Source organism: Anabrus simplex, chromosome 1 (assembly GCF_040414725.1).
Source record: "Anabrus simplex isolate iqAnaSimp1 chromosome 1, ASM4041472v1, whole genome shotgun sequence".
In the NCBI taxonomy this organism is placed as follows: Eukaryota; Metazoa; Arthropoda; class Insecta; order Orthoptera; family Tettigoniidae; genus Anabrus; species Anabrus simplex.
Window position 1 is genome coordinate 321,625,660 of NC_090265.1, and position 13,023 is coordinate 321,638,682.

The window sequence follows — 13,023 nt, forward strand, 5'->3', positions numbered from 1 at the left end:
GCTTCATGAGTGAATTGCAGCATACACATCATACTGATATCAAATTATTCAGAATTAAACGTTCTTTCGCTGTCAGCTTGCATCCGGGAGATCGTGGGTTCGAGCCCCACTCTCGGCAGCCCTGAAGATGGTTTTCCGTGGTTTCCCATTTTCACACCAGGCAAATGCTGGGGCTGTACCTTAATTAAGGCCACGGCCGCTTCCTTCCAACTCCTAGGCCTTTTCCATCCCATCGTCGCCATAAGACCTATCTGTGTCGGTGCGACGTAAAGCCCATAGCAAAAAAAAATAAATAAATAAATCAATAATTGGTGATCGACCTGGTCACTCATACACTATGTTAATGTACATGCAGCTGCTAATAGTTGCGTCCTTTACCGCATTGTGACTGTGAAAACACTTCCATTGTGGGAGAGTGAATTAAGACAATGACACCAACCCAAGCAACAATAGATTACAAGTCACAAATTGGGGGGGGGGAAACCACTCAAGGAATTTCGGCTTATTCATAACCTTGAGCTCAGCTGTGATGCATGTGGTGACTTCCACTGCACAAGCCAGTACAGTCGGGTGAAAAACACAGTCTTATATTCTAAAAATATGGTGAGTTCTCCTTTCTCCAAGTAAGTTTTGACAGAATATAATCTTCATCCTTGTGCCTTACAGTAAAATGTTTCAATTAGAATTCAACTATTGAACAACAAACCTGGGCGCTAACACTAAAACAAAGGAAAATGATCCAGATATGCCAGCGCAAAATGGAAAGAAAAATACTCCAGGTCTCATTGAGAGACAGAATACGGAACGAAGATATACGAAGGAGAACCGGCATGAAAGACGCTCTGACGACAACCGATCAGCTAAAGTGGAAATGGGGAGGACACGTAGCGAGACTGGAGCAAAATCGATGGACCTACAAAATGACAATGTGGGATCCCAGACAAGGAAGATGGAACGTGGGAAGGCAAAGAACTAGATGGGCAGACTGGTTTGCGAGATGGGGAGGAAAACGATGGACAAGAACAGCAAAGATAAGGCAAGAGTGGAAAGAGCTGGGAAAAACTGTGTGCAGAGATCACTGACCTTACGGGATACACCTTTGCTCAAGCCCTGTGATAACATAGGTCGATCAAGACACATATTATAGATATTGTGCAGCAGTGAAATATGCAACAGTGCGCTTCCACAAAGAGACCTGAAGGTCACCTCTTGATCACTACGGCATAATACAGTAAAATTGATAAAAAGAGGTTTTTATGAAGTGGTGAATATAAAATTATCATCCTCGCGTACACTGCGGAAAGAAGCCGTGCAAGTGTAAAATATGTTGAAGTACGCTCTCAGGACAGAGGCGAAGAATACAACAACAATTGTACGCTTCGACGAAGAGGATATCGTGATGGTCATCTTCTGTGCACTCGGAAGAATAGCAAGACGAATGTCAAACAGACAGACGTTTGCATGAAGTAGTGATATGATAACTCATCACGTAACACATAGTGGAAGGAGGATATGCACTTGCAATGTATGTCAAGAGAATTTCAACGGAGGATAAGGTCAAGAAATTACAAGAAACGTCTACAACATTCGGGGAAGAAGCTATGCAAGAACGAAGAGTGCAAGTTTACGCTTTCACCTAGAAGCAACCTGAACCCTCCCTGGGATAAAAGTGTACACGTGTCATTAATGCAAGTGCGTTTTCGCAAATTGTTGTTCCAGAAAAACACCATTGCATTCACTCGGGGGTGAGACTACACAAGTGTACAATATGCGGTAATACGTTATCATGAAAAACTACAGATTAAACAATACAATAATGCTCTTCAGGACCTGCTCACCTGATGAGCTAAACTGAGCACTGTCCCTGCATGGCAGGAGACCATAGCCCTTAGGGGATTCATACGGCTAATTTATTTATTTTATTTATTTATTTATTTTATTGAACAACAAAACTTACCTCTGACCAGTTTTGCTGCAAGAGACCCACACACTGCTCTTCCAATTGCTGCACTGAAATCAGCTGGTGTTCCAACAAGTATAAAAGGATTTTGGCAAAGCAAGACCAAGATGTTGAAGGTTGTGGAGACTGTGCCAACATGACAATATTACGAGGGCAAACCACATGCGTCAGACTGTCGCAAGGATCATGCCCTACCAGCTCAGGTGCCTGCCACAGTACTACAAATTCCTTCATAAGCTGGTGAGTCATGAGTTCTGGTTGGTAGGTAGCTGTAAAGAGAAATTGCTATGATATACACAATAGAAAGTTTAAAGGAATTAGTGCAGTATTTTGAAGCCATGAAGGAAAGAAAAACAGCTGAAGAAAGTAATCTGTTGATTAACTTGACAACAAATGTATCATAATGGAAAGCACGTAGGAGTAGAGAAATAGAACCGATGTAAAACAGCTTAGTACTTAGGTTTTCATCTCTAAATGCTACCGAGTTTTAGAGCTTTGCAAATCTGTCTCATTTTCCAATTCCATCCTGCTCACTTTATGTGCCACGAGTTTTCTACAATTGGCTGCATAATATTTGAAGTGTTTCTTTGTTGATTTTTGCAGCAAACTCAGTATATCATCATGCTCATCCCTTTATAATGTTTAATGCTGAAGGTTGTTTGAAAACATACTTTCACATAGGTAATGAGTATATCCTATAGGCTGTCTAATCCAAGATATAATTTTCCATAAACACACAATGTAGCAGGAGATCTGGACCAACCGCATCTCTGAAGAGTCGAACATGTGGTCTCAGTACCTCATCCCTGTATCTCCGAGTGTTAACAGTGTTCCTCGGACCACCGATGAAGATGTGCAGGTCCGTACGGCCATTCAACATGATGTCGCCCCACACCATGACGCCACCACCAGCATACTGGTCCCGTTCCACGATGTTCCTGTGATTGTATCGGCTACCCGGTTCTCTTTGATGGTTATGAATTTCATGTTTTTGGTCCGTATTGAACTGAGAATAATATATAAGTAATAATAATAATAACGTAAATGTTTCCACTTTTTCAATACAATATATTCACAAAATTACAAAATTATACGGTATTAGTTTCGACCCATCTAGGGGTCATCATCAGCCGTATTGGAGCAAAGATCATTTGTGGCGAAATCCTAAGACAATATTATTTTAAAGAATAACAAGTGAAATGAGATGTTATGATAATAGTTAGCAAACAAGGGCCCTTTACTGAACATAATGGAAAATTACTACATACACCTAGACCAATACTTTAATGCCAGTCACAATCTCAATGAAATCTCAGAGAAACCCAACATACTCTTCGATCTATTTATCACTTTCCTCAGAAACAATAATGCAGCCAACCTAAACTCAATCCTAAATTTAATCAAAGGTACTTTTCCAAGACATTTACACTTTCTCCCGCACCCTTCAGCCCCACCTTAAGCCCTCTTCCTAAGCCATATTTCATTTCAATACAAGAACTTAATGATTTCCATGATTATAATTTTTACAACACCCCATTTATACTTTATTCTTTGTTAAAAACCTCTTAGTATGTATATTTCTTGTATTATTATTAACTATTATCATAACATCTCATTTCACTTGTTATTCTTTAAAATAATATTGTCTTAGGATTTCGCCACAAATGATCTTTGCTCCAATACGGCTGATGATGACCCCTAGATTGGTCGAAACTAGTACCGTATAATTTTGTAATTTTGTAATATATTTTATTGAAAAGGTGGAAACATTTACGTTATTATTATTATTACTTATATATTACCCGGTTCTCTCCAGATTAATGTGCGATGGGAATCGTTCTACAAACTGAAGCAGAATTCATCTGTGAAGAGCACATGCCTTCATTCCTTCATGGTCCAGTTTTGATGTTGATGGCTTCACACAAAACGGGCCCGTCTCTCTGCTGGAATGAGCGGGACGCACACCGCTGGACGTCGGGCAAACAGCCCTGCTGCTCCGAGCCTCCAGTACATAGTTTGCCGGGTTAACGGCAACCCCTGAGACGACTGCAAGCTCCGCCGACAATTGTCTTGCAGGTGCACTCCGAATTCGTCAGGCAGTTAAGGCCAGATATCGGTCCAGGTGTGGGGTGGTTACCCTTGGTTGACCTGGTACTGGCCTACGACTAACATCTCCTGTGTCTCAAAATTGTCTCGAAAGCCTGGAAATGACACTGTGGCACATTCAAGGATACGGCGACTTCGGTCTGTGTCTGGCCTGCTTCCAGGCGGCCGAGTATTCTGCCCTACAAAACGGGGTCCGAATGGCGTCGTTGTGCCATTATGTTGTCACGTTCACCACGAGGCTACACTCCGCACACTATAACAGGGCAAACACGACTGAGGGAATATGGGGTGCAGGCACTGGCTGTGTTTACCTTGCTGTTACGCTGCTAGTCAAAGCAGGGAACACTCCTTTCCTATACAGAGCGAACATGTAAGGTTGGTAGGTGCATATGTTGTGCGATTTGCGGTCTATTTCCTGTTGCCCTCCTTACTCATAACTTATGCTTAACTTTTGAACACTAGTGTACATTGTACATGAATATCGAAGTAAATTACTGTACATGCAGTGAATAAGATTATTTTAAATTGCATGTCCCTTAGCATTATCCAAGAAACAGCATGGAGAGGTCCTCAGACATTGCTTCCAATGTAAAGTGTGAGTTGCGGAGTTGTAATGATAACGACAGGCTCATTTGCCTATGGCTATTCACAATCTAGCTGGGAAGTTTTCATTATAATGGCAGGCCCCATTGCCTACTGCACAGTCACAATCGATCTGGAAAGTTTTCGTTACAATGGCAGGCCCCTTTTCCTACTTCCAGACAGATTACAGTTGAAGAGTTTTTATTATAATGGCAGGCACCTTCCTTACTGCCAGTCAAAATTGAGTTGTGCTGTTATCATTATAATGACAGGCCCCTTTTACTAATGCCAGCCAGCTTACTGCCAGTTACACTGAGCTGGTGAGTTTCCATTAAAATAACAGGCCACTATGCCTAATGCCAGTCACATTTTAGATGGGTACATTTGTTTATAACGGCGGGCACCCTTGCCTACAGCCAAACACAATGGGGTAGGGAGGTTTTGAACAAAATTGCACGCTCCCTTGCCTTCTGCCAGTCATATCGAGAAGGGAATTATCCATTACAATGGTAGACCCTCCTTACTAATGCCAGTTATGCAGGAACTGCAGAAAGATCCCATTCCTACTGCCAGTCAAAGTCGATGTGTGGAGTACTGATTACAACAGCAGACACACCCTTTCTAGATCGCTACAAATCGACATCAATGAATATATATATAGATTGACATACAAAAGTATATGCATGTTCACAGTATTGCAGACCTTCATTTATAGATTAACTGCTGCTAAACTGTATGTCATATCGACAAACCGATTGTACAATAAGATGCCACATTTAACGTCTAAATGGTTGGTCCTATGATAATTTCTCATATCTCATCTATTCATGGATAGGATTGAGTTAAAAAAGTTGAATAGGGTGAAATTTGAGTAAGATTTTTTCACAGTGCATTACTTTTCAGATAATTATGTGGCAGCTACAAACATAGAATTTGGCTCACATATGGCTACTGGGTGGGCCAATGTTCCTGTAGAATTTGATTATTCTATCTTTCCTGTAAGTGATTCAAAGTATGAATTATACGTTAAATACGTTAAAAATCGAGAAATAGAGACAAATCTAACGTATAAGGGATAGAGGTGCGACAAAAAGACATAGGCCAAAGTTGTAAATCACTCCAAATTGAATGGAGACTGTGCCACCCGTTTTGTGTTTAGCCACGAATACCTTGAAATGAAGGTCTGCACCACCATTAAAATTACCTCCATATTTCGACATCTGTCAGGGATAAATAGTGAAAAATGTAAAGACCTTGGAAATTTTCTGTTGGTTACAGGCTAAAACCCATAATTCCAATTTTTTGGCTCGTCTGGCAGATTATACCGCAATCTTGATTTTGTGGGAGGGGGTAAAAATTAGGACTTTCAGGAAACTAAAGCTAAAAAATATGCAGATGGTCATTATTACATCTTAAACGGATAACTGTACAAAAATTTTGCAAAAATAGTCAATGTACAGACACACAGTCGTTACGATTTTATTTATATAGAAGAATGTACCAATGAAGGCTAAAGAAGTAATGTACTTAGCTATAATTACATATGCAGTAGAAACCTGAACAATGTCTCAGAGAGAAGAGACCAGAGTACAGGCAACTAAGATGAAAATCCTAGGAGTACGGTTCAGAAGACAAGGAGGGATAGAGTGAGAAATGAAGACATACGAAAAGAGCTAAATGTGCAAAAACTAAATGACAAACGGAACAGAACAGGCTGCAGTAGCTTGTGTCAAGCGGATGCAAGAAGAGAGACTGCCAAGACAGCACTGGAAAGACAAATGGCGAGCAAGGGAGACCAAGATTATGATGGACAAATCGACAACGACAGCAATGGACAACGGAACCCAGACTGGAACACAGTGTTGGTTGACGAATGGTGGAGAGACAGGACAAAGTGGAGAGGAACCATATTTGCCCCCTATCTGGTGTCAGCTGGAAAAGGGGAATCAATGATGATGGCAGAGAGAGAGAGAGAGAGAGAGAGAAAATTAGATAGACAAAATGAAGTGGTAAACAATTAATATCCAAACTTACGATCCTAAACTTTCTTGGTGTTCTGCTCATGAAATTCTCAATGCTATTTCCCAACATTTTTTATTTAAATTATAGAAACTTGTTCTGTGTTCTTCGTCTTTTATCACATATATTAACTTTATTTTTTTAATTTTCTGTCTCTTCTCTTTTATCGAGCTCTCTTCATCCTACATTTCCCTTAAGATCAAGATTGACTCTTTTTTTCCAGACCTTATAACCGTTCCATTTATTTATTATTACAGAAAATAATTAAATATAAAAGTTTTAAAGTGGCAAAGTGACATATGACTTTATTCATCACTTGTTTCTTCAATTCAATTATAAATTTGAAACCATCACACAAAATTTATATTTCTTTTATTGAAGATTATGGACATGAACAAGTAATGCAAGAGAATGTGATAGGGACAGGGGAGAAATTGGAGAATGAGGCCATTTCATTAACAATTTTTTTAAATATCACATCACTAGACTTACCCAATGATAAAGCAAGATCCACAGAAAGCATAGCAAGTATTCTTTCAGCTGAAGGGATTACATCACAACGATGGCATGCAGTATCAAGGACCATGCTCAAAACTGTAGAAACTTGCTCAGCAGTGACTTTGTCTTTTGCCATGACTTGCCATATCTGGTTCTATAAAAGAAAAATAAATTCATTCTAACGTTTAATATTTGGTTCTTGATCACAATAATATCAATTATTGGCAAAAGTGTGTCTTAGTTTCTGTACTCTAAAATAGGCATTTCATGTTCCCATAACTTCTCAAATGTAAATTCTAAACTGATTAAGTGTTATATGTGAGTAACAAACACTCCATTACAGCTTAATATTATTTATTTATTGTAAGGCTTTTAGTGTTGGGTGGTGGTGGTGTAATATAATCCTAAGAAAATGAGACCATTCTTAACACTTGAATATGATTTAGCTGCACTTTGAATGGGTTAACATTCTGCTAGGACGATCAACACACAAGTAATTACAAAAGGCTTTAGAGGATAACTTCTCTTAAAATGGTAAAGAAACAGATGAAAACATAACCACCCTCGGGACTCAAACCCAAATTCTCCACTCTCCAGATGGGTGCTTAACTATTTGTCTAGGACAACCAACATGTGAGAGAGAGACAGAGGCAGCTCAACATTTAAGAGTTGAGTGTCAGTGTCAGCTTACCCTCTAGAGAGAGGGAGAATTAGAGTTCGAGTGGTTACATTTTCATCTGTTTTGTTTTAGAATCCTGACTGCTTTAGGATAAACTGCCATTTCTTTCTTGGTTAATGTAATTTAAAATAAGGTACTTAGTAAGACTGGCATTACTGCTGTACATGGAATTAAAGCTGGAAAATGGAAAATTCTCTGATTACTAGTCTTTGTTTCTCTGCTATTTTAAAAATATATTTTCTTTTTTTTTTTTTTGGTAAAAATTCACATGCAGCCAATAAATAAGTTCTTTTTTCTTCAGACTTTTAAACACAATTTTATGTATTTGATTTCTGAACTTCACTTAAGCTAGCATGCAGAACAACTTACTCTGATAGCCTTTATAGCCTGAGGAGGTGTAGTGGTATCCTCATTATGTTCAACATTTCTTCCTTGAGAGGGAACCACATGAGAGGTCTTTGTTGAGTCAGGCTTAGCTATGTTCCGGAATGACTTTTCTATTTCAGCTTGAAAATCTTTGATGAACAAGCCTATAAAAAGTTCTTAAAATAAACATAGTAGAAGGTATATAACTACAAAATCAAGGGAAGAAAACAAAGAAATAATAAATAATCTTAATCATACTAAGTTGGAGAAGAGAATAACTACAGAGTACACAGTGACAGCCTTTCTTAACCCTTTGAGAGTCAGGTTTCTTAGTCCACTGTACACCCCAAAATTTAGGTTATTGCACATGTTTGCAAAACAACCCTCAAGAGGCATTATATTTTAATGAAACAAATGAATTTAACATAGTATGTTAACAAGACATCAAAAAACTAGTCTGAGCACAAAAATTGTGAAACATCATTTTTAGTAATGTTTTATGGTATGATAATCCTCAAAACAAGGTACAGGGAACAATTTTTTACTTGTTTACTTAATCTGCTTACACTCCAGGGTTGGTTTTTCCCTCGGACTCGACGACGGACCCCACCTCTACCACCTCAAGGGCAGTATCTTGGAGCGTGAGACATTGGGTCGGGGGATACAACTGGGGAGAATGGCCAGTATCTCACCTGCTATGCTGTACAGGGGCCTTGGTGGGGGATGGGAAGATGGGGAAGGAAGAGGGAAGGAAGCGGCCGAGGCCTTAAGTTAGGTACCATTCCGGCATTTGCCTGGAGGAGAAGTGGGAAACCATGGAAAACCACTTCCAGGATGGCTGAGGTGGGAAACAAACCCACCTCTACTCAGTTGACCTCCCGAGGCTAAGTGGGCCCCGTTCCAGCCCTCGTACCACTTTTCAAATTTCGTGGCAGAGGCGGGAATCGAATCTGGGCCTCTAGGGGTGGCAGATAATCACACTAACCACTACACCACAGAGGCGGACAACAATTTTTGATAATGTCAATTTCTGAAGAATTTTTCGTCAGTGAAACATTCTGAATTCCTGACTTACTGCCAACGAAGCTAAAGCGGTTTGCGTGTTAGTTATAGTCTCGTCTTCCCAAACTCTGTGATTACTAGGTGCTTTATTTACGTTTGTTCGCTTCGGACGTGGTGGCTTTCATTTAAGTCTTCACCACTTGAATTATTTCCAGATATTCCTCCTACATCATCTTCATCACCGTCTTCAAATACTGAACAATCACTTTCAGTATTCATAAGAATTTCACGAACTGTGTCGTCGCTTGTAAGCAAGTCAGCTCGACTTCGCGCAGCCATGTTCAACAGTTTGCAATTGACTCGCTAAAGCTGAAGACATCCGCTTAAAAACATTTCATTTCCAGCACTCCCCGTCGTGATAACAATAACCTAATGACTTCAAAATATAGCCAACAGATGTAGGGAGCTATCCGTTTTTCAATCGTTGTCCAAAGACATACAGTTAAAGAAGATATATCACTTCAAACTCCGACATGCAATATATTGCGCCATAACCACAGCGGCACTTAGGCCGCTATTAGCCGTGGGCGACTAGTGGCGCAACTAGTTGCTCTGGCGAGTCACGGACCATTGGATCAAATGGAGCCTATTAGCCGCGGGCGACTAGTGGCGCAACTGAGCAACTAGTTGCCGGCCATCATCTGAGCCGGCGACTGCTCTGGCGACTTTTAGTTGCTCAACTGCGTGACGGGGCATTGCAGTAAATGTAGCCTATTAGCCGTGGGCGACTAGTGGTGCAACTAGTCGCCGGATGTACATCCCCGCGCATACGGAAACGTCACTCAAGTTCGTGTTCTCACACCAGCTTGACGTAATGCGGACGATGGAACGCAATTGAATCAGCGATCCACCTAACCATTATCTTTCTTCATTACCTTGTTTGGTATCGTGCTGTGGCAGAGTGAATATTTTACTTATTGGGATAGTTTATTTATTGAAGATGGAGACATCAAATAAACTACAACAGCAAATGAAGGAGATGGCAAAATAATTTGAAAGTCAAATAAATAATGAAGACCATTTTTGACTTAGAATGAAAACCGGTCACTTGGGATTCCAGACCTGAAGCTTAGGCCTACATTGACAAAATAAAAACACTGAATTCTTGGAACAGCATTTTAAAGAACTTGAGGTATTATATTTTTTTTGCTAGAGGCTTTACGTCGCACCGACACAAATAGGTCTTATGGGGACGAGGGGATAGGAAAGGGTCAAGAGTTGAAAGGAAGCGGCCGTGGCCTTTATTAAGGTACAGTCCCAGAATTTGCCTGGTGTGAAAATGGGAAACCACGGAAAACCATATTCAGGGCTGCCGACTCTGGGATTCAAACCCACTATCTTCCGGATGCAAGCTCACAGCTCTGCGTTCCTAACCGCACAGCCAACTCACCCGGTGTGTGAGTATTATAAAACGTTTACTACTCTTATATGGAAATACAGTATATAATGCCCATATAAATTCAATAATCGTTTACATTTACAGTACAAGTACCATTGATCCATTATATGGCTCTATTAGTGAATTACAGCTCAACTGGGAAACACTTGTTTAGTCGTATGTCGTTTCCCGTTATTTCTTCTTTTATGTGGCCAAGCAGTTCGCAAAATGACGACTTTGATATGCGCAGGTAATTGAAAAATTTACTGTCATCCCCATTTAGATCATCAAACAATGTATAATATAATCCTCTAGTCAGCCGAGAAACAAATATAGGATGTTTCCGCACTTTCCTAACCCTTCGGTTTTTCCTTTTTAATAGATGCTCAAGAAGAAGAAGTTCTTCGTAGGACGCCATTCTTTCAACTGGCTATTCCCCGGTATGAACCGAGCAAGTATTCACAAGTTGCGCCACTGATCGCCCGGTACTTAAATCCACTGGCAACTAGTGGCGCCACTAGTCGCCCACGGCTAATAGCGGCCTTACTGTTACACGCAATATATTGCGCCGTGACCTTCAAGGGGTTAACCCAGGAATGGTTGCACTGTCTCGCATCACAAGATTTAAAAAAAAAAATGAATTCAGGAATTAATGAATACATCAAGGCTATCGTGTTACACAGTAACTTTTACCTTTTTCAACATGCTTTATTAATACAAATATATGCATTAACACATTGACGACGGGCGCCGAACGGAGGCTGCTACTCCATGCAGACTAGATAATTCAAGCCTCCAAGAAAGAAATTCAAGAAAGAAATTACACTGCTGCACTCAAACCACTGTAACTTAAAATGTATTCAAGATATCGACCTCAAACTTGGAACATATGGTACTTACTAGGTTACTTCATAGTCTGTACGTTCTGATACTTTTCAAAGCAATACCATTTGCGGCTCCATTCAATACTTTCTAAGCACAGTGTAGTATCAATACCATGTTTGTGCCATTTGTATACTCATTGTTTTCAAGTATGCAAGGATTTCTCTTTACGGCTACTCACCGTTTAGTGTTAGCCGTTACTCATTAGAAATATCTAATTCACTGTCACTCGGTACCTATTATAATCGGTCTGTACATAATTACAGCTTATAATTATCATATTTTGTCCCGTATTGGCTCAACACAACCTTCCAATACTTGTCAATTTCTTATAATGGCTTTATTATTTACATGATATAATCCAGCTTAATCTCCAGGTGTATACTAAATAGGACATGTTTCGTTCCGATTATGGAACATCTTCAGCTAAAAGATTTGACAAAATGGCAAGACAATTAAAACACATGTGATAGTTAACCTTAGCTCTGTACACAATTAATCACCATTATCGGTAGCCGCCGGCAACTGAATATGCCATGCCATGTTGACGTCTGTACGGGTGCTCCAGGGAATAGTTCTACATATCCGACATTATATTGTTAAATACATGAAGGTTTAAAGAAAGAAAGATGCAGCAATAATTTATGTTCCAAAACTACACCGTTTGGAACTCATAATCTCGCCCACAATTTGATCAATAAGCAAGAAAATACAAGGTAAATAAAAGCGAGAATTCTTGTACCCCGTCACCTACTGTTGGCTGGAAACTACGAGAATTCTCAGGGCTCATCACCCATGTGGCACATCAGATAATGAATCTGCATATAAATGTTGTCGTCATATAGGGCACGTTGCCATGGGCAATGTAATGATTCTCGGCGCGTAAGAACACCCGTGTATATAGGAAGTTTCCATGGCTACAACGACTGTACAATAAAAAAGACATAGACACCAAAATCTATGATCCCTCTACTCCATGACGTGATTGAAAGTAGTTAAAATTGTAGCCCACAGATAGCACAACAAGCTACAAACGACACCTGTGCGTAAAAACGGAGATCTCCAGGGCCCATTGTCAACCGCTGGCCGCAGTACTACGGAGATCTTCGGGGCCGGTCGTCAATGTGTTAAAAAAAATACTTCCCAAAAAATACTCCCCCAATGTATAATCGCTCAAAAATAAGAACGAGCGCATGGTATTGTATGTTCCTCACATTTTATATTATAAAGAACTGGAATCATATATAAGACTTTTTGTAGATGATGTTATACTGTACAGAGTAATAAATAAGTTACAAGATTGTGAACAACTGCAAAAGGACCTCAACAATGTTGTGAGATGGACAGCAGGCAATGGTATAATGATAAACGGGGTGAAAAGTCAAGAGTATGAATTTCACAAAGAGGAATAGTTCTCTCAGTTTTAATTACTGCATTGATGGGGTGAAAGTTCCTCATGGGGATCACTGTGTATGTACCTATCTGTTAATA

General features: G+C 39.9%; 1 protein-coding gene across 1 annotated transcript in view; it reads right to left on the reverse strand.

Annotated features, from left to right (window-relative positions):
- Positions 1-13,023, reverse strand: part of dlt (codanin-1 like protein dlt) — a 157,421-nt gene that overhangs the window by 16,177 nt on the left and 128,221 nt on the right. The window contains exons 11-13 of the mRNA XM_067142412.2: positions 8,214-8,374; positions 7,160-7,319; positions 1,958-2,229 (exon numbers count right to left, since the gene is read on the reverse strand). Coding sequence (XP_066998513.2) covers positions 1,958-2,229; positions 7,160-7,319; positions 8,214-8,374 — 593 coding nt within the window. The remainder of the gene's footprint in view (positions 1-1,957; positions 2,230-7,159; positions 7,320-8,213; positions 8,375-13,023) is intronic.